Source organism: Coccomyxa subellipsoidea (genome assembly GCF_000258705.1).
Source record: "Coccomyxa subellipsoidea C-169, whole genome shotgun sequence".
NCBI lineage: Eukaryota > Viridiplantae > Chlorophyta > Trebouxiophyceae > Coccomyxaceae > Coccomyxa > Coccomyxa subellipsoidea.
The window spans coordinates 781,795-803,130 of NW_005178020.1; the positions used below are offsets into that span (position 1 = coordinate 781,795).

The window sequence follows — 21,336 nt, forward strand, 5'->3', positions numbered from 1 at the left end:
TCACCAGATGCACACGCCACGCACACAGAAAAGATGCGCAGCATTCGCTGAAAATTAACCTTCAGCAGCTCCCAAGCTATCCCTTATGCCCATGGGATCCAACTCCCCGAGCAAGGCCACAATCACAGATTCATGCACTCAGGTCCCCTTTCTTCTGGCTTCCTCATACTGCATTTGCATTTCTGACTTCTTATCAAAATTACGGCTGCGTTGCTATATGGTATTCAGCGGAAGCACTGGCTGAACATCTTCCAGGCCATCTCCCTTGCAAAAGGTATGTACGACAAACTGTACCTGCACGGCATTTGCAAGACACGTTCAGCGGCACAAAAAAATCAGAATTGTTCATAGACCTTGCATGTTACTTCATTTATGCACATGCACAGATGCTCAGCGCAACGCAAAAACAGTTTATGCTGATGATGCGGACAAGCTTGATGCTTGCTTGGTCTCAGCGCTCACCAGATCATGGCAAGCATCTGAATGATGAAAAATACGAGAGTCAAGATGAAGTTGTGTAGCTGCGCAACGCAGAACGATGTCAGCTTCCCAACTCAATGGAGAAAAAGCCGCCAAAGTTGGAACCTTGTTCCAGCAATCCTGCATTTGTGTTCCACCCATACAGACTCACACTGCTGTCCAGTGCCCAGAGCAGGACAGCAGACGTGCACATACCTTGATGGCTGAAAAGAGCGTGAGGAACATAGCCACTATGTATACCACAGTGGCCAGCAGGCGCCCCTTCTCAAACATCTTCACAATCTGCTTCACGGGGCCCATCAAAAACATCGTGCTGCAAGAGACATGACAAGCAAAGTCATTGTCTTGGACAGAAGTAATCATTATCTTGGCCATGGTGGACAAAGACATATAGCCGTGGAGATCAGGACAGAAAAGCAGGCAGATGCACATATCAACTGTGCAGAGGGCACCCACCTGCCAATCATGAGGACATTGGAAAGGGTGTAGAGCACCGCAAAGCGGGTGGGACTCAGAAAGAAGAAAGAAGCCTGCAGTGACAATTGAACTCTCCTCAGACCTCTGCCAATGCAAGCACGCTGCAGGCTCATGACAAGAAAGCACTGCGAAAATGGTGTATCCCGTACCATCATGCCAAAGAGTAGAGCCAGGCCCAGGAAAATAAGGAAACCGTAAATCCTCTGCAACGACACGATCAGCTCAGTAGATATCGCTTGTAGTGCAGAGGAGGGTGCACATCAGAAACATCTTGCAATCTGGTCTTGCTAATTTAATTGTGACTGCAATCCAGAGAACTGCAGAACTCTTTTGCGACAAACGTGACATTCTGAAGGATGAGACACGCGACACTTATAAGTGCCTAAGAATGCAGCTCCCACAGAACCTTGTATAACTGTCACCATCTTGCACCTGGGTTCTGTTCAGAGTCGTGGCCTGGTTGACTTGTTGCAGTAGCGTAGGCTCCACCATCTCAAGTTCCTCTGGCTCATCACCCAACCCCGCCGTTTCCTTCAGTCGTGTCCACCATCCTTTGCTTTCAGGGGGTGGTACTGCACTTAAGACTGCTTCAGGGTCCTGGCTCCGTTTCCAAAAACTCATTATATTCTGCAGTTTGCTTTTACAGTAGGTTGCCTTGCGAGATTCCTATGACTATGCTTCAACAAGACTGACTATTATATGCCCTGCTCATCGTTTTCTGGCAACCTGAGGGAGCCAACCCCTGCCTCACCTCACATCAACTGGTGCTGATCCCGGTGAACAATATGTATTTTGCACTGGAATAGGGCAGGCTGTTTAGTAGCAATCCAGAACCCGATGAAAGAGAATGAAACTTCCTTGTCCAGTTTCGATATAAACGACCCCTGATGTGCATGGAAAGATATGTTGGCTCCCTTGCGCTGTTGTCCAAATTTACTTCAACAACTCAACTTGTGAATTTAATCATTTTCAATGCTGACATTCTGCTAATATTGAAGTCCGTTCGAAAGCTAATTTCCATTTTCGTAAAGAATAGTACAGGCAGGGAAACAATCACAAGGCACGTATTCGCTGCGATGTCCCACAGCGCAGCAAACACGCCTTGTTTTTCTGGCCGCGTGGAGTCTCACAACAGCACACACTTGGTCGCATCAAGGCAGGGCCGGGAGTTGTTCCTGTCACGGAGACTGTTCTGGCGCAAGGAGAGGAGTTTGCAAGGGAAGACAGGAGCAGGCGGCCTCCTCTCTGTTAGCGATCCTGGTGAGCGACACATGCGATATACTCTACAGCAGAGAGGCAGCTTCAATTGCAATCAGGTTCCAAAAAGAAGTTGTTCCGAAACCAGCCTTTTTGGCACATCTTCTTTGCCTCGGATGATCTGGGGTCATTGGAGCTTGCGTTGTATGTGTTTTTTAAAATATATCGAAAACAATCATTATATTTCATGCGCAACATGTTGGCATCTTCTTTTGGAATTGGTTTTTGAGGTATCTAGGTGCCACATCCCACGCGATCGGTGTAGAAGCTCTGCTGTATGCGCTTCGAAGTAAATATTTGTAGTGTCCAATGTCATATTGAAAGAGTACATAGGCCTTGAAATGATTTATGTTGCCTGTGAAAAAAGTAGAAGCTGTCCTGCTGTCCCTTGCAGGAGGAGACAGAGATATAGCTCCATTGCAATCACGAGAAGCTCTCAGAAATGGCAGCAGCTCAGGGAAAAGCAAAGACACAGTCACGACAGCAGCGGTGAAGTGGAGATGGCCCTTTGACCGGGGCAACAGCACTAACCGGAGTCACAAGTGCGCCATCACTGCACCTGAGTGACCAGCCCTCTTTACATCTGTCCGCGTGACTTGCATTGCTGGTCATTAGAGAGTGTTGATAGACCTGATTGACCAAGTAGGGCTTATATCTGGCGTGCTTCCTTGACCATGACATCTTGGATTCCCATCTGAGCTTGAAGTTGGTTTCCAGGGAGGAGGGCTTGCCAGCGTCCCTGTTTGCTCCATACAAGGATCTTCCAGGGGACGGACGGGTGCGCAGCTGCATATTGCTACACCAATTATCTGCCTGCTGATTTGTTGCCGCATCATGCCACTTGAGGCTGACTAATATTTGCTGCCTCGCAGACGATCACAGAGGCAGAGGAGAGCTGCGATCCGATGGAGCAGAATTGCCAGGCATGCCAACCCCCCACATCTCAGCGACCTTTCTCCTGAGCTTGTGTGCTGCATCTTTCCTACACAGAGATGTCAGCAGCATGTCAGGGGCCCCCTGCTAGGAGCTGAAGAGTTGACCGGTTTCTGTGCAGGTTCCCATGCATGTATGGGAAAGTAAGTGCAGAGCTTGTCATGGCATCGGCAGCGTGACCTCGTACGGCAGACGAGGCAAGCGTTCATCTGGCATCTGCCCCAGCTGCACTGGAATGGGTGAGTCACCACTTTGCTCCCTTGCAAAACAACTCACCCAGCCCTCTGGGACAATGTCATTAGCCACCAGATGACTCTGGATGGGGCACTTAATCACAGCAGGATGGCTGGAAGACAGGCCTGGCTTGGGCAAAGGGGCAATGCATTTATGTGCCAGTCAAGCAGGTTCAATATCAACAAAAGCCAACCCGGTTCTGTCTTGCCATCTTGCTTGTCGTGTCACCAATCAGACGCTCTTGGATATTCCTGATGTGTCTTGGATGCCCTGTGAGCAGCCATGGGTTTTAGCTGCCTTTGCTCATATGCAGCTGCCATGGAAAAGAACACAGCAACAGGTCATGCTGAGGTGAGAATGAGCTCCTGTGTGTGATGCAGGTTATGTGAGGCGAACTTCCTCGCGCTTGATACCGGATCTGAATGGAGACGGCAAGCACATGACCATTGGGCGGCCGCTGTCAGATGATGACTTTGACGAATACATGGACAGCCGAAGGAATGGGAAGCACTAGCCAGACAGGCCTGTTGCTGACTGGAATGTCTTCGCGCAATTGTAAGACTGACATTTTTTATAGAACAGCGCTGACCTGTAGCACTTGTACTTTCCGCTGATATTAATAGTTGAGTTGTAGTTTTCTTGATGCTTGGTTGGAGCAGCCAGCGAGGCCGATGCTACTGTCTTTTGAACACTGGTGGCCAATCTCACTGCAAAATTTCTCAGCAGATTGCCCCTGAAGCCAAGTAGAAAAGCCCAGTGGTGTGCACATGGCAATCTTCACACAGCAAACATGAACGGTAAAGTATTCTGAACAGTAGCACTGGAAATGATGTAATCTTGCATGCCTGTATTCTGAGAACTTCTAACGCGAGTGGGCGTCTCGGCAAAATTAGCAATTTCTGTTACTAATATATGTACTACATGCCTACAGTAGGCCATGGCTTTGACATGTGCAAGAGTGTGCAAGTACTAGCAAAAATGGGGGTGAAAGCCTGGGCCAGCCGATAAGGCAGCATCTGATGTGAAGTTTGCAGCAGGAAACGAGGCCTGGCATATATATATGACGCTATCATATATGACAGTCATGTACCATAGAAGCTTCTTAAGATCCTCTGGAAGACTAGCCGTCCAGATCTGCAAAATTTTGGAATGCATTCCATGCATTTCCTTGCGCCCTGTGTCTGTATGGACAATTATACGACAATTGAATTACATGATTTCGAGAAAATATTTCACTGCCCTTCCTCTTGCCAAATTTGGAGGGCAGGACTCAATCAAACAAACTGTCGAGACGAACACCGAGACGAAGTATAAATCGCCAGAACTCATTCGTGCTCCTCAAACCAGTGCAAGTGGGCTGCTTAAATTCCAAGCTGCGCCTCTATTGTATCTCAATTGCAAGCGAGTTAAGATCTCTAGCTCAAGAGAGCTCTTCGTTCGTCTTTGTCCTGCCAGAAGCTTTCCTTTGATAAAATTATGGCGTCAGCTCCCAGATCAACAAGGCGGGTTTCGGCTTTCACCAAGGTAAGAAATAGCTCAGAGAAACATCTAGCAACGTAGCTTTACTCGCTCAGGTGGCCTGTGGAATGGTTCACTGGTGCTGAAGCTCGTTCAGTGTGTTTCATGCTTGTCAGCCCCTGGCTTGCAGAGTCAGGTCCACCCTGCTTGAAGAATTTAAATTCTCATGAAAAGTAGAATTTCTAATGGGGAAGGCGCGTCCTGGCGTTCACGGCAGGTATCACAAGTATCACGCCATAGTGTCAAAGCCTGCAGTAAACCTTCGTGCTGAGTGGGGCTGTGACCTGCAGATATTGGATCTCGTGTGCTTTAAAAAGCCACGAGTGATCGACGAGGACATCTTCGTTCAGAGCACGCACTCTGAAGAGGGTGCCAAGGTGTGACGTTATTCCCAGCTACGACATTTCAAAGAGTGTGCCTTGTGGTTCTGCTTCGAGACTCTGGCCTGTTTTCACTGTCATTGCAAATTTTGAGCGATTTGCATGCTCATTCCTCACGCTTGCACAGGAGAAAAGGCTGAGGAAGCCTCTCTTCAAGAAAGGTCCGCGCAATCCCGTCAAGGAGCAGGTGAGGCTTCATTTCAGGGCATTCAGCTTCCTGCTACCTTGCTGTGCAGTGGACATCGTGATGCTACAGCAGTGCATGCGCCATGTTCATGAGTTTGCTGCTGTGCAGGCAAAAGCCCAGAGGCTTAAAATTGCCGACCTCAGGACTGTCAACCAGAAGCTGCACGAAGATCTGGCAGACCTGGTGCGTCACCCCTCTTCTATGTCATCTCTGCTTTCCATGACACCCTCTTTTCTTGGAGACAATATATTTTCTAGTGCAAGAATGACAACCTTCAACTGGGCCTGCCGCCTGGCTCTGCCCTTTTGTGCATGTCCATCAGCAACTGAAGTACTTTCATTTGGTGTCGATGGAGCAGGAGGTCTTTGCCACGGTCACTGCAGAAGACCGCCAAATATTGACCAAGGACCTGGCCTCTGCGCGCGCCAAAACAGATGCGGTAGCTGCGGCCGCCGCCGCCGATGCAATGCTCCTGCGAAGCCAGCTGGCGGGCGAGAAGGCCCTCTCTGCAGACCTCCGGGAGCAGGTATGTGATTGTCTTACAGGTATCTAAATTATATTAGGCTTCTTTTCCTGCCAAGACGGCAAGGGGGGTCCTGCAAACAAGCTGCACTTGAAGGCTGCCACAGTCCTACTCCTTGCTGAAGTCGCCAGATCCAAGCAACACCGGACCAACCGTGGGGACGGTGCTCAGTATTTATACCGCCCCCCCCGCCAGCCGGGGCCAATAGCACAGTCATAATTGCATTGTAGAGACCTGTTGGGAGTCACAAGAGGCTCATTGGCCTTGTGGGCAGTCTTCCACTGCCTGTCTTCATGTCATAGATTCCTGATGTGTCTGCATCTTGTCAAAGATTCGGCAAGTCTGACGCAGTCCTGGCCCAAGATTCCGTGCAGATTAGGTGTTGTGCTGTGCGCTACAGATGAGCCAAGAGGCTGATGTGTGCTGGCATGCTGTGCAGGTGAGGCGGCTGATGCAGGCATTCACCCAGCAGCAGGAGGACTTCACTACACGTCTCACAGCGCTGCAGCATGGGTTCTCTGCACGTCTCACCCGGCAGCAGCTGGAGTTCAGCGCGCACTGTGAGCTGCTGCAGCAGGCAGTAGATGGAGCCCTGCAGGAAAAGGAAGCTCAGCTGAACGGAGCGCAGCAGCAGCTGCTGCAGGCCTTGCTGGAAGCAGAGGACGCCCGAGCACAGACTGTTCAGCTGGAGGCGCAAGTGTACGCTTACATGCATGCAGCGACCAATGCGGTGAGCATCTTTCACCCGCTCCTGATAGTCCCTTTTGGCATCTTCCAAGAATGAAAAATTGTCGCCAAGCTCAATTGTGGCATTGCATGAGGGCTCTTGAGGTGCACCAGCCCAGGCTCGGGCCATGTGGGCTGGCATGCGTTTGAGGGTGCATGGAGGGGTGAATAAGTATGGGTGTGTTAATTGCAGATGTTGGAGGCTGAGTGTCTGAAGGAGCATGCGGACAGCCTGCAGCAGCGGCTGAACGCCAGCCGAGCGGCCATCCCTGTCATCCCAGAGGTGCGCCCTTGACCTGTCATCCTTTTCACTGCTGAGAAGCCGACGAGGAAGCTTCCAGCAGCTTCCTGCCGTGCCGGCCACGTGCTTTTCAGCTTCTGCTTTTGCTGCAGTGTGTCCCTCGCATGCCTGCTTCTGCCGCCCACCACCGGGAGCCTTGCAAGCATCAAAATGTGACTTTCACTTCCTGTGTTCTCGGTGTCATTGCGGATGGTGTTATTCAGAAAAAATTCCCGTGCTGCTGCAGGAGCGGTGCACCTTTGTGAGAGGGCTTGGTAAGGGCGGCTGCGCGACAGTGGATTTGCACCACCTCCAACTGGCAGTCAAGAAGCCCCTGAACGAGGAGGAAGCGAGGAACCTGCGCAGAGAGGCGCTGGTGCTGGCAGCCCTGGACCATCCCAACATCCCCCAGCCGGACTGCTGGGTCAAGCCAAGGAATGGCGGCCACTTGGGTCTGGGCATGCCCTACGCCGCCCTCGGCACGCTCGAGGAACTGCTCTGGTGCGATCACTAACCCTCAGTCACGTGCTGTGGCCTGTGTGTGCAGTGTCTTGTTGCACTCTGTGCTGAGGTGTCTCGGGTCCCCTGCCAAAGTGCCTACAAGCTGTCTTTGGGAGACGGTTTCAGTGGATCACTGTTCGGAAGGTGCGTTTCTTTTATTCCCGGTGTCGGCGGCTGTAAGCGGCAGCATCGGTGCGATGATGTGTTGGGGGATTTAGAAATGGCGCGCCGACTGACACCACGTGTGCTGCTGTGCAGGACGAAGGATGGGGAAATGAATCTGTCGCCGTCGCTGCTGGAAGAGCTCCAGGTAATGGAACAGCTGGCGAGCGCGCTGCTGCACGCGCAAAGGCACGGCATTGCCCACGGGGACGTCAAGACGGCCAACGTTGTCATGGGCGCTGATGGCCGCGTTCTGCTCATCGACTGGGGCTTTGCCTCCAAGAACGATGAGGACAGGACGAACTGGAAGTGCGTAGCAGCCTCCTGTCAGGCACCCCCTGTACTTCTGGCAACCTCACACCCTGCATGTATGCCTGCACTTGAAGCAATCAGCCGAGGTCTTGCAGAGCCGCCTCGATCAACTTCCCCGTCACAGCGCGCTCTTTAGGGCGTCTGGCAGACCTGCATGGCGGCAGCTGCCGGGAAGCTGCCGGAGCAGCTTCAATATGGCTGAACCTAATAAAGCTGAGCTGGTGCGTATGTGCAGGGGCACAATCGGCTACGCGCGGCCGGCCGGCTTCTTCGACGTGCAGAAGACTGGCCCAGAGGACGACATGTATGGACTTCTGGCCGTCGGATTGGAGATGCGCATGCTGCCTCAGCCGCTGCAGGCCGAGCTGATGGACCGCCGCTTGCAGGCCGACAGCCGCCGCCACATGAACGTGAGCGCGCATCCGTCTTTGCGACAGATATCCTTGTCTGATCTCTGAATGAGGCTGAGATAGGCAGTGCCTTGCCCTGCTGACAAGCTGTTCAAGCAGGATGTGGTCATCAGGTCTGCAGGTCAGTTGTCGTGACTTGAGCGGGTGTGAGACTTTGACGGTGCATGCTATGAACATGAATTTCAATGTGTTGGTGCGACAGGAGGCCATCACAGCAAAGTGCCGGGAGGCCGCGCATCTTGGCGTGCGCGAGGATGACGCTTGGCACCGCCTGATTGCCGGCCAGTTCCTCGGCTATGGCGGCTTCACAGAGGTGAGCTCCCCTCTGACCCGCTCTCACCACCAGCCTTGCTCCTGCACCTGAGACATCGCACTGACGCTGTCGTGCTATCCTTGAGCTCCTTCCTTCCCACATGTGCACTTTAGAAATTTTCAAAGCATTTTTATTATTTGCTGTAAATTTGCAGCCGGGTCCCTGTGAGCCTGATTGATGATTGCTGCAGACGTATAAACAATCCCACAATCCCCGTCAGAAACACAAAGAATTGCAGGTTCAAGCATCTGCAAGCAATCAGAGTTCGCCCACCTGAGTGAGTATGAAGGTGGCAATTAAAATGCGCAGGACGATTTCGAGGACCTGTTTGAGGACGAGGCGACCCCCCTGGAGTACATGCAGCTGCTGAGGCGCGGCCTGTGCAAGGAGGCAGCGCGCGCCGAGGCTCCCATGCCGACCATGCCGGAGCTGCTCGCTGTTCTGAAGAGGGAGATGGCACGCCTCTCCACGGCTGCCGCCGCCTGAACAGGCCCCCGCTGACATCAGCACAGCGTGCGCAGCGTGCCCCGGGCGGCCGCGGCCGGCCCGGCAATATTTAAAAATTGGTGGTATTACAGTTTGGCAGCTGCAGTGGCAGCAGCGGGGAGGAGCTGATTTCCATGAGATTACAAGCTATCAAGACCTGCCGTGCTGGCGAGGTTTCTGCTTCAAGCAATGCACAAGACAAACAAGACAGCTGCAGTTTTTTATTGTTGTCAATCATGCAAGGCCTGCTTTGCTGACAGGATGTCTGCTCCAAGCAGTGCAGAAAACAAGGCAAGACACAGAACGGCCAAAACTCCCGACTGAGGGTGCCAGGAAGCATGAGATCTGAAAGGGTGCTTCCGGCTCTGATTGAGCTATTGTGGTCGGATAAAGCATGAGAGAGCACACAGCATTTCATTAGTGATTTAGTGGGTCTGCAGCTGATGGGGCAAAGTAGGTCACCCCTCTTTCTGAGGCAGCCCTGACATTCAAGAGAAAGGGGTGTTGACACTTTGGCCTTCTGTGCCTTTTCGATAGAGACACCACTTAGCATAGACAGCTCAGACATTACAGGAAGATATCCAAAAACTTAAGTCTGTTGCATGTTTTGTAGATTCATGGCATGCAAGAGTAGATTCTTGTGCCGGACTCCATGTTGCTCATTTCATTTATGTTGGAAGTTGGCTGCAGCTGGTGGGCATGAAAGGGTTGCTTGCAAATTGCGGATTGGTTGGAGAGTGGCCACGGGGCATTTTGTCAGGGTGCCGTAATAGATAGTCAGACCACTATCCTGCTGTATAAAATTCAAGAGAAACAGCAAGTGGGGGTGTTTCTGTGGTTGTCTCCATACTTTCTCAAAATGGGGCTGGGGGTTGCTCAGATCATCATATATGATACAGGGACAGGGGAATGAGAGCATCTAAATAGGACACAGCCAGGAGGGGCTAAGCACAGCAAATTTGCTTCAAAGCAGCAGCATGGAAGTGAAAAAGGCATATTTGAGCCTGCAGCAGGAATCCAATTGGAATATTGGTCCATTTATGGTGAAGCTCGCGGAACATGGTTAAGTGAAATCGCAAGTCTAGCTGCAGTAATTGTGGTTGTAGTTGTGGTATTCTGTGATGTCCTAGCAGCGCCATATTTGATATTTGTGCTTGTTGAGCAGCTTGTCATAATTTGGTCATGGCATTGATCGCTGCTTGCAACTAGCCTGATGCATGCAAGGAGCTGATTTGGCACCAAAGAAGCAAATGGGATGATGCAACGAAATCGAAAAGGCTAATGAAGCATAAGCATGAATTGTAAACAAAAATTTGCATGAAGATTGACTAAATTGAGGCCAGCAACACTGTGCACATAGTTCATCCATAGATCTCTTGAAGAAATTGACAGCCTCAACCCTCTCTTCGATGAGTACAGAGCATGATCGCTGCAGTCTTACACAAAAGCCTTCCACATATGGATTGTATTGCACCAGCAAATTTGTATATGTATCCTGGGACCCAAAGTCGCTGATGAAAATCAACAGTCTCAACGTGCCAGGCTTCTGCGAGACCCAACCTGCAGGTGCCAGCACATCCTGATTCTCACGCTGTTCTGATACTCATTGGCGTGCTTTTTGCTGCGGCCTCTGAAAGTGTAGCTTATACACCATCCCAAGCGCTCACTGAAGGGAAGCAGAAGACAGCTGCAGTGCAACCAGGTGCACAGAGGGTGACTAGCAGAGTTGAAGTTGCTGGCTTCGAGTGCTGCAAGAGAGCATGCCGTCGGCTGTCACAATGATGTCCACTGACCTGTCATAGGGGCACATGGGCACTGCACCCACCATCTGCGCCCTGAACGCCAACGCCACTGCGGACAGCACCCAGCACTGTCAGCACACTGTATTATGTCATCAGCTTACTAATTAATCCCCACATCATGGTTCTCATGAACATACTTCGTTATACATATTGCCTTGCGCCCTCGGCCTTTGCGAACTGCTCAACCAATAGCATGCAGGCTCTTCAGAACATGTGAACAGCATGATCTAAAGACATGGATATGCCGTTGAAGACAGCATGAACAGCAAGACCTGCCTGTGCTGCTCCTACTTTTACGGCACTCAGTCTGGATTGTGGCTGATCGAATACGAGCCCATAGCAATGGAAAGCAGCACCAAGGTACGCCTGTAGAGGTGACAGTTATTTGCTCACCGAGGAGAGGTGGGTCCCAGCCGTGTTGCTGCGCCCGCTGCTGGCACCGGGCCAGGAATTTGTCATAGTAACCGCCGCCCCTGCCGCAGCGCCGCCCCTGGCTGTCAAACGCCAGGCCTGGCATCAGCAGCAGGTCCAGGGGGGCATCCATCTCCAGCACTGCATGCATGAGTATTGCATTAGTAGTAAGTCAGAGAAAATTCCACTGTTTTCCCAGTGCAGAGACCATGTCAACTACCCAAGTCAGAGACGATGTCAAAAGTTAGTGTGCAGCAAAGTCTACATGCAGAAGATCTGTGCACTCTGCAGCTCCCAGTTGACTGGCACAACATGCTGCCAGCCAGCTGGGGACGGGAGACCTCTCAGATCATCTGCATCATTTTAAGCACACTAGCAGGGACAATCTTGTCATCATATCAAGACTTGCAATGCATGCAGAGCTGAGGAGATGGGCCCACCGTCTTCCCGAGGCCTTCCATCTGCATAGGTGGGGGGTGGCTCGAGTATATTGAATGGAGGAGCCGGCTTCAGATCCTCAAGCGTGTCTGGAAAAGACAAGAAATATTTCAGGCATGCATGCCACTCTATACATCCTTGGGCGTGAGACTCAGACTTGAAAATGCTGCAGCGCAGACATTGGCGCATACCTAGGTGTATCAGGCGCATGTTGGCCTCTCTGTCCTGCACTACTGGGATGTAACACCGCTTGTCTCCTGCGCACCAAACAGTGTCACTCATTCGGCCTAATGGTCACGCGATATTGCTGAAGCTGTCTGCATGTCGCCAAGACGATTCAGGACGTATGTTGCGTCAAACCTGCCTCTGTTACAGCGGTGACCAGCTTGCTAGTGTCCACCTCCCTCAATGGCGCACAGTGTATGTACACCCCAATTCTCTTGCATCTCTGATAGAAATCAGCCTTCAATATATGGTCAGCGATCTGAGAGCCTGGGTGCAGAATTTTCATAACAGTCAGTGTCTTGTGTCAGTGAGGACTCGTATGTAGGAGGAATTTGCCAACACGAAGTGGCCTCCAATGCCCAGTTCAGGTGACAAAAGACTCACTTTCGCTGTGCATCTGCGCTGCTGTGAGCTTCTTGAGCTCTGCTACAACCTTTTTCCGAAGGACCTTCTTATCATCCACGATGTTGGCAGTAGAGGAGCTTTGCATCCTGACTCTGGTGATCGAGGAATACCTAGCCGCGGTCCCAGATGTTACAATGAAACGCAGGCACGATCTCTCCGCAATGCTCCACATACGCAAGCAACGTCGTATGATCAGGAAGAGGATCGAGCCTTAGTAAAACTGCTTTGTGCTGCTACTGTCTACACCATCAAAGATTTGGCCAGAAACAACCAGATATCGTGTTGCTACCAGGAAGACGCTATGTAAGGAACTGGATCGAAAATGAAAACAACGAAACAATGCAATCAATTTTGAACAAGATTTGCATGAAAAGGTACAGCAAAAATCCGAGGCGGGGCCGATGACTTTGCTGAGGAGAGGCCTGAATTGCAGTGCATTGCCACAAGATTGGGTTGTCTTAAATTAAATGATGGTCATTGATTTCTGACATATTCTGATTGAGATCTCATATCCTCTACTTCATCAAATGCCTTCCTTTCCATCTTGATTCCATCATCTTGTTTATTGGAATGACTCGTAAAGTATTGGCAAGAAGAGAAACGATGTAAGATTGTAGAGAACGCCTGATTAGAGAATATGACAGAAGAAGGTGGAGGTAGGAGGCCGAAACGGCGATGCGCGTCCAACAAGGCAGCAATGCCAAGTGCCATACACTATGTTGGTTATGTCGAGGAAGACGAGACGCCAGAGATGATCATGAAGAAGTTCGAGGAACTCGAAAAGGTCCGTTTAATTTTTTTGAAGTGCGAGAGGCCCAGGTCGCTTACTCCTTCCACCTTGAAGACATGGAGCTGGCTACTCTCTTTTGGAGGCATCGTTTTCTCCTTGAACCCAGAATCTTGGCGGAGACACCTATGTCAAATACAGTTTAAGACATCGCAAGTCTCTAAGGGAGCATGTTTTATCATCATCATCGTGCAGGTCATGGCAGCATCAGAGCCAGCACCGACAGAGAAGAAGGCTGGAGATGAAGGAGATGAGGAAGGAGCTGGATATGATTCAGACGCAGCAGCCATTGCGCCGGATGAGGACCACGTGGCAGGCCTGACAGACGCGCAGCTCATGGAGGTCTTCAAGCAGACCAGCATCTTCAATGTGCGCAGTGCCCTGGCCAACAACGACGCCCTCATGTCCACTAATGAGGCAGGCGACAATGAGGAACGGTGCGCCATCATATGCTTGTTCTACCACATTGCATGCACATCTCACGACAGGCCACTGTCATCTGACCCGAGGGCTGACAACGAGCAGTGTGCCAGCTGCCATGGTGTCCTATTTGGATTTCCTTTCCACCTGAGGCCACAAATGCACTTACTTTACTGTCAAGTAGTGCATGCAATGGCAGGTTTTGGGATGACATGGAGCTGAGCGAGGACGAGGAGCTGTGGGCGGAGATGCGCCAGTTTTGGAGCGATGACGAGGAGGGCGGGGATTTGAACCGCGCGCACTGGAAGCGGCTGCGGCGTGGTCAGCAGCGCGGCAGCCGCGGCCCCGGCCGTGCGCCTCGGGCCGCCGGAGCCGGCCGGCAGCGCCACACAGTCATCACGCACTACAACGCCGTCACACAGGTGCCCTTCATGCTCAGCAGACGTACTATATGTGGGGCTCAGGATACTTTCAATGAACTGGCCAAGGTCAAGCAGACCCCGGCCATTATGAAGTCCAAGAGTCCCCAAAGGATGGCCCCTTTCACTTTATGTACAAATCTGGTGTGTATTTATTGGCTCAAAAAGTGGGAAGTGCAGATCAGAGCCCTTCTGGCTTCCCTACATGCCATGCGTGTCTTGGACCAAGATCTTCCAGCCCATCTAATGAGCTAGATTGCCCACCTCATCCCGGACCCAAAATGCGCTGCATGCATGCTGTGCATGATTGCTTCTTCAACCACCGACGTATTAATGATCAAGCTTGTAGCACAAGAAAGGAGTGAGAAGCATGGATGTGGCCAAGGGGTGGTGTGTGCCGTGCAGGCGCTGATACGCAGGAAGGTGAAGGTGGCGGATCCGGATGCAATCTACCGCATTCAGGTGCCCCTGCCGCTGCCGCTCTCCTGGGGCCGCTCTGTGCGCCCATATGTGCCCAGGTTAGTAACACTTTCCCCAGGTAATAGTGATGTTTACGCCATGAAAACACGGGCCGGGGCTGTCAAAAAATCGGCACCAAAATGAACTTCACACAATCAATACAAGTTTGGCGATCCTCTGCGAACTTCAGGATATATTCTCCTGCAAAAGCTTCTTACCCACATCGCCTGCTTCTGATGAGGCCAGTCATCAGAAGAGCAGTGCACTGCTATTTAGCTGCACTTGATCAGCATCTCAATTTGTGCGGCTGCTCTATAAATGGTGGCCGCTCAATAAAGAGTCACTAATCGAGCGGAGGGTCCTGACAAGCTACATTTGGTGGCTCATGCAAAGTGGCATTTGGCTGCAGGGGCCTCTCCTCTGCTGCAGGCGGAAAGCAGCCGGCGAGCGGGATTTCAGCCAGCAGCAAGGAGAACAAAGACCTCAATGGTGACACTAGACCGGGGCCGAGTGGGGCTGCTGATGTGGCTGCTGCTCCGGAGCCAAAGTCTGTCTATGTAGAGCTGGCGGACATGGCTGCAGCAGACTTCAAGTCTCTTGGCCGGAGCTACCAGGTTCTGCAGCTTCTGCTGTGCCCAAAGACCGGGTCCCAGTGATGTCATGCTGTCCCTTTGATGAGGTCATTGATGTGTGTTAATGTCAAGGGATGTCATTGATGTTTACTGAAGTCGGGGCATACTGCTTGGTTCCTCACTCTGGAATGTGGCAAGACTTCTTCTGATTCATCACTGCTGCATCAGATTCACACAATTTGTTAGTCATCCTTGCAAAGTAGTGGTGGGTAGATGTGGATAATTGTGGGTCGAGTAGTGTTGAGTAGAGATTTCTTTCTCTTGTGCAGGGAGTGCTAATAAACCAGGGTTGGGAGATAAAGGGTGCACAAGGGGATGGCAGCGTTGCGCGTCTGGCAAAGATTCCCATCCAGCAGTTGTGCCCTGTGGGATTCGTCTTCATCTGGGTCGACAAAGTGCATGTGCGCTCCCTCCTACACTTTCACTGCTCCAATGCCATTGTTGCTCATTAGTCCGCCCAATCTAGAGGAGCCCCTGAGGAAATGGGCCCAATCGTGTTATGGCCTGCCCAACTGTTAATCGAGCTGCAAAAGCAGAGGCTGGGGAGCTCGATACAACCAGCAAATCCACAGATAGATGATTTGAGACTAGGAAATCTTCAAGCAAGTGCCTGTGTGCGGACTACTCTAGTTAAAACCAGGGGGAGTGCGTAAACATACAAGGCAGTGAGAGCGCCAAGAAAGGAGGAAGGGCTGCCTTGCAACCTGAATGTTTTGCAGTGCAAATATACAAAACACCAGAAATTCGCTCGTGTATAATTTGCTTTCCTGCTCTCACACCTGTGCTTCGGTCAGCACAGTGTAATCATCCGGGAGGCTCATCAAGATCCAATATCTTCTAGTGAGAGTATTTCCCCATTGAGCGGATTGGGAGGGCCGCTGATCTGTTGTGGGAGCATGTGCATTCCTGACGCTTGCTTTGGGGAAGTTCTAGCATACTATCCTGCTAGTGTGGTTTCCTACCCAGAAGATTGTTGAATTTTTCCTGGTGTTTGGGTGCAGGTGGCGGCTGTAGTCAAGCTGCTGTACAAGTGGGGTTACAGCTACGTGGAGAATCTGACATGGGTGCAGATAGCTCCCAATAACACCATCCTCACCGCTCCTGCTCCCTATGCCCAGCGCTCCCACCTCACCCTCTTCATCTTCAGGAAGAGCGGTGCGCACCCATGCTTGCTCCTGTAGATGACCGGCATTGTATTTGTCAATTGCGAGTTTGCCCTGAGTACCTGACTGGTATGCTGTGCTCACTGCTGCTGATGACGAGTTCTAGAATGGGTGTGACAGCGCACAGTGCCTCCACATGCAGCAGGCGTACCATGAACACACAGAATTGCGTATTTGCCGTGAATTGTGTTTGGAAATGCGCGTTTCAAGAGCAATTGACATGTGCTGCAGGAGAGGGCAAGGACATCGAGCTGCGGCACCAGAGGAACCCGGATGTGCTTTTCGACTGCGTGCGCAAACAGGAAGGTGAGTGAAGACCTCAGATGAATCCCTTTCTGCCTGTGACATCTTGACAATCTCTCATAAGTGCCCCTTTCCCCAAAAAACCCTCTCCGGTCGCTGCTGCTCAACAAAGATCAATGACAGTTAATTGACTGTGATAGTGGCTGCATGTGCAGGTCAAGTGACAGGTGTTCCAGCAGAGACATTTGTGGCCATAGAGACGCTGCTGCCCACGGGGAAGGAAAAGTTCTTGGAGCTGTATGCTCCAATTGGAGCCAGCAGGCCCGGCTGGACACATGTGGCAGTGCAGAACGCATGACACCTTTTATTTATTTGATCACCTTTACTGTGAAGGCAGGAGCTAGTGCCACTAACAAGGGCTTCCAGAATTACCAAACTGGAATTGATTCGTCTCTAATCGATGCCGAATCTGGACTGTGCATCGTGAGCCGATTCCGCATGTCTCTCCTGGTCCCAGGATCAATCGAATCTAAATAGAGAACTTAAAAAGCAGATTTTGTGCACAATAAATTCTTTGTACTGTCGCTGTGCAAGTATCGCCGCAATCTGCACTTTCCCATCACTTCATGCTGGTACTCCTGTAACGGAAGCAGACGTTTTATTTGTTGCCGCTATCATTTTTTAATTTATCCATAATAACTTCAGTGACTGCTTGTACCAGCTGCCGTAGACATTCGTGCATCTACAATGCACGCTTTGACCAAAACACCGGACCATCTTGATATCATAAATACCTTTCCTTAACGCCATGGGTCTGCCTATTGAGCTAGCTTATTCACATCAACATGCTTCCACCTCTTGGATCTAAGCCGAAGGTGCGCTGCTGGGTGGTCATTGCCTGTTTTCTTGAATGCCCATGTGCCGATCTTCTTCTGATCTTCTCTACATTGAAGAGAAGACAGCGTGATCCGAACAGCGAAAATGATCTAACGATAACATCAGTATGCTGTCTGCAGGTTTCTTCAGCTTACTCGACAATTGTAAGCTTGACATGGTTGCGAGCTGTTGCCACACTTGCAGTGCTGTACCTTGCCAGTCTGGCATTTATATTGTGTCTAGTCTTACGGCTGCCTGCCAAAGAGAGCCTCCCTTCAGTCTTTGAAGGTAAATTAGTTCGCTCATCGGCGCCGGATCAGATGCTGTGATGCTTCACATTTCGCCGCAGCAGGATTGGGACTGGAAGACAAGTGATTGGCTGAATGGGTGCAGTGCATGCAGGTGGGGAAGCTCAGCAATTACTGCTCAGAGTACCCACAAATTTCTCAGAGCTGCGAGCTGTGAGGCACACTCTAGCCCTGTACCAGAAGGCATGCCCGGGGCAGATCGCTGTGCTCCTTCTGACCTTCTACTTGTTCCTCCAGGCGCGCCAGACTCCCTCGCCACCCGCATTGCTGCACTGCAATTCCATGAAGGCCATGCCTTCAAATAAAGAACCTCCATCTGCCCTGTGCAGCAGCTGACAGGTATCAGAAGTTGATAAAGGTCTGTTCTTCTTGCTGACAGGTATTTATGATGCCTGGGTCATCCTTCATGAACGTGCTGGCGGGTTCTCTGTATGGCTCTGCCACAGCCGTGCCCATGATAGCGCTCCTCAGCACTGCAGGATCTTGCGGCAGCTACTGGCTCTCCCGGCTGGTGGTGAAGGTGTGCACTGCACCCTTCCCTCTCCCCAACACACTATCGCCCAAGACACCTGCTTATTAACTGAAACTGCCCATGAAGTGCAGCGTACCCAACCTTCTGTGTGTGAGAGAAAGGGGCAGAAATACTGTTCATCTTTGGCACCCGACGAGGCTGGTCAGATGGATGAATGGAAGGCTGGCAAGGGAGCGGGATATGCGAGGAGGGTCTCAGCAATATGGGCGAGGGGAGAAGCCCCGGGGGCTACTAAAGACTACAGGGGGTAGTCCCTGGAAACTCCAGGGGTTACTAAAGACTAGCTAGTCTTTGGTATCCCCCGGGAACCCCGCGAGGAGGGTTGTTAGCAATCCGGGCGAGGGAGATATAAAGTAATGAAGGGAGCAAAATGGGCGTCCTGTTTTCGCGCAGGATGTGGTGGTGGCGCTCTTTCCCGGCAGAATAGCGACGTTCAGCCGAGCGCTGACGGCGCAGAAATCGCAGATGCTGGCTTACCTTATTGTGGCCCGCCTCACCCCGGTCGTCCCCTCCTGGTTTATCAACCTGGCCTCACCAATCCTCCAGGTACTTTGATTCAGCGAGCTTCCACATGCCATCTACATTGAAATTGAATTCAAACAACATCTCCCTCTGCGCTACCTGAGCACAGTCAAGATTGAATTGTTCTTGTGAGGCAGCTTGGCATCTGCATGCAATGAAGCTCACCAGGCTATTTCTGATGGGTTATGGACAGCGAGCTCAAGATGCAGAAAAGCAAACAATGGGTGGTGTGGGTGCAGGTGCCCTTCCGGCATTTCCTGCTGTCGACGGCGGTGGGATTGCAGCCGACCAACATCATGCTGGTGCATGCCGGCTCCTCCCTCACTCGCCTGCACTCCTGGCGAGACCTGTGCGGACCCTTGTCACCTCCTGCCTTCCCTTCTCGCTTGAATAAAATTTGCACTCCATTCCATGATGCCACGCCTGCTTTCCAAGCCTCCATGCAGGCAGAGCCCCCTTGCTTCCCAGCAAAACTCGCCTTGCCAATGTAACAACACTCTTCAAAGCGTGCTTTCTGTCGAAATAATCTGCAGGTCATCCGTAGCCAGGCCATTTCCGATCCTAGATATAATTCCACTTCCAAAAGAAGTTGTTGCAACTACTGAAGTGATAATGCCGAACTTTGCTCTTGCAGGTACGGGCCGAGGAGCATCCTGCTGATGGCGCTGTGTTTGGCAGCGGCTCTGCTGCCGATCATGGTGCGGCGGCGGTGGCTGCGCGGAACACTCTCTGCGCGGCCGAACGAGGAGCATCCGCCGCCAACTGTCAGCAGTGATGATACAGTGATATTAGTCGGGTCGGACTCGCCCAGGACGCAGGCCCTGAGCGTCCGGCAACAGAGCTCCTCAGGTGTTGTCAGCCGTCAGCATCTGAATAGTGCCCTGAGCGGCAAGGGTGGGGAGGCTTAAACACCCTGGCTAGGGACATGCTGCTTCCAGAGCCTGCCTAGCCAAGGAGTGCGGCATTCCAGAAAGTGCACAGCTGCCTGCTGAGCAGGAAAAGGTGCATCTTCTTCTTGATGAGAGGAGATAGGCGCGAATGGTAGAGTTGCCTATGGCATGTTGACTGGTCCTCTCCAAAGTGCGGATAGAGGTGTAGGAAAAAGTGCAGGAACAGGTATTTTATAGAGACGTGTTTTCAGAGGTCGAATACACATTCAGGCATGGAGTTCATGCTCCCAGTATGGGAATCTATACAGAGCCCCTGGAAAGCAGCAGGAGCAATATTGAATTAAGTGGGACAAGGCCATCAAAGAGATCAGAGCCTCTTTCGCTGTGGAAACTGACTGGTCCCTGGTGTACTTCAGCGATCAGAGGCAATATGTGAATCGACCAGCAATTGAAAATATTTCCTGTGATTACTTGCTCTACGCGTTGCATCCCAATTGGAAATATTTACGCGTGGGACTCTCAATGCTTTTTGTTGCCCAATGGAAACCCCGTTATTCAGCAGATGACGGGTTACCACTGTTTTGCGCGATCAACATATGCATGCATGCAATGGGACAGCCTGTCTCCTGCAGCCATGCATGGTGTTGCTGCTAGTGTGCACTATACAAGCATTTGCATGAAAGCAAGTCATGTATTTCTTGGTCCCGTTGCCCTTCCCTGCCATGCCAGTCCTGTTCAAATTTATAATATGAAGCAAATTATAAGGAATCTTTGGGTCTCCTGGGCTGAGAACACCTAGGTCTCAGGCCTGTTGCCAAGATAGGCGTAGGACGCCAGCTGCTGTACATGTGCGTGTTGCGAAGGTTCCTTCCTCGATGTCAACACAACATTGTCGCTCAATTGCTGTTTCAACGTAGTAATCCCATGCCCTGACTCTCACACGCATTGGCAGCACTTGTATTTATATAGCGTGGCTTTGCCACGCCAGCGGCCGTATTCCCGTCGGAGGTGAATATCGACGTTTAGGATCATCCAAGTTCAGGACCAAACGTCAACCTTGAGCCTCTTGAAGGCCTCTCTCCCCTGCCGCAGATCTTAACCATTGAGTATCCTTCGTCAGGTTGTATCAGGTGAGCACAGCCTTCCCGACGCTGTGTCTCAGGGATCCCTTTTGCGTTTCTGCCTATGTCAACGTATTAGCAGCAAGAATGACCTACAGTCCTTGCCTGACTTGCTTGCATTGATGCAGCAGATTGCTTGAGAGATCAGGGGGCCAGGGTCTCTGAGCAGCAGAGCGTCACAAAATCCGCTCTGCAGCCATGCAGCAAGATTGGATATTTTTAATGAAGCAGGGTAAGGGGGCCCCCGGGACACTCATGAGGGATAGAGCGATAAAGCATTCCAGTATAGAAGGGAAATTTTGGGCTTGGGGGAGGGAGGACAGAGATCAATTTACCAGGGTGTCCTGTGATGCAGACCTCCTAGTAGTGGGAATGAGAATTTCCGACAGGTCCCCACTAGACTCAAGCTGCTGAAGCTGCTTCAGCAGCTTGAGTCTGGAGGCGACCTGTCGGAAATTCTGGCATCCATGACAACATCAATAAGACATGAGCACAGGTGTGATT

The 21,336-nt window shown here is 51.4% G+C and overlaps 6 protein-coding genes across 6 annotated transcripts; 4 read left to right on the plus strand and 2 right to left on the minus strand.

Moving 5' to 3' along the window:
* Positions 1–224: 224 nt before the first annotated feature.
* Positions 225–1,739, minus strand: COCSUDRAFT_49265 (SFT2-domain-containing protein; the record flags this gene model as incomplete). The annotated part of the gene is made up of 6 exons (XM_005643061.1): positions 1,390–1,739; positions 1,107–1,160; positions 937–1,010; positions 676–793; positions 463–521; positions 225–294 (listed from the first exon to the last, which is right to left on the minus strand). The coding sequence occupies exons 1-6, from the start codon at positions 1,576–1,578 to the stop codon at positions 225–227; spliced, it is 564 nt and encodes a 187-aa protein (XP_005643118.1). The 5' UTR covers positions 1,579–1,739.
* A 294-nt stretch (positions 1,740–2,033) lies between these two features.
* COCSUDRAFT_60239 (hypothetical protein) lies at positions 2,034–3,895 on the plus strand (the record flags this gene model as incomplete). Its single annotated transcript, XM_005643062.1, has 2 exons — positions 2,034–2,217; positions 3,762–3,895. The coding sequence occupies 2 exons, from the start codon at positions 2,034–2,036 to the stop codon at positions 3,893–3,895; spliced, it is 318 nt and encodes a 105-aa protein (XP_005643119.1).
* Positions 3,896–4,857: 962 nt separating this feature from the next.
* Positions 4,858–9,179, plus strand: COCSUDRAFT_45353 (kinase-like protein; the record flags this gene model as incomplete). Its single annotated transcript, XM_005643063.1, has 12 exons — positions 4,858–4,905; positions 5,190–5,276; positions 5,407–5,466; positions 5,575–5,649; positions 5,825–5,992; positions 6,390–6,719; positions 6,909–6,998; positions 7,243–7,496; positions 7,755–7,967; positions 8,119–8,380; positions 8,583–8,693; positions 9,003–9,179. The coding sequence occupies 12 exons, from the start codon at positions 4,858–4,860 to the stop codon at positions 9,177–9,179; spliced, it is 1,875 nt and encodes a 624-aa protein (XP_005643120.1).
* A 1,283-nt stretch (positions 9,180–10,462) lies between these two features.
* COCSUDRAFT_31705 (5-Formyltetrahydrofolate cycloligase) lies at positions 10,463–12,545 on the minus strand (the record flags this gene model as incomplete). The annotated part of the gene is made up of 6 exons (XM_005643064.1): positions 10,463–11,030; positions 11,375–11,533; positions 11,833–11,919; positions 12,022–12,084; positions 12,191–12,322; positions 12,440–12,545. 6 exons carry the CDS (start codon positions 12,543–12,545, stop codon positions 10,897–10,899), a joined length of 681 nt encoding a protein of 226 aa, XP_005643121.1. The 3' UTR covers positions 10,463–10,896.
* A 1,874-nt stretch (positions 12,546–14,419) lies between these two features.
* COCSUDRAFT_20594 (hypothetical protein) lies at positions 14,420–16,941 on the plus strand (the record flags this gene model as incomplete). Its single annotated transcript, XM_005643065.1, has 6 exons — positions 14,420–14,604; positions 15,057–15,159; positions 15,447–15,578; positions 16,179–16,332; positions 16,551–16,646; positions 16,799–16,941. 6 exons carry the CDS (start codon positions 14,420–14,422, stop codon positions 16,939–16,941), a joined length of 813 nt encoding a protein of 270 aa, XP_005643122.1.
* A 1,202-nt stretch (positions 16,942–18,143) lies between these two features.
* Positions 18,144–19,171, plus strand: COCSUDRAFT_7490 (snare associated Golgi protein; the record flags this gene model as incomplete). Its single annotated transcript, XM_005643066.1, has 3 exons — positions 18,144–18,287; positions 18,693–18,845; positions 19,061–19,171. Coding segments are annotated over 3 exons (408 nt in total), but the record flags the coding sequence as incomplete, so codon positions are not given.
* Between the last annotated feature and the right edge of the window lie 2,165 nt (positions 19,172–21,336).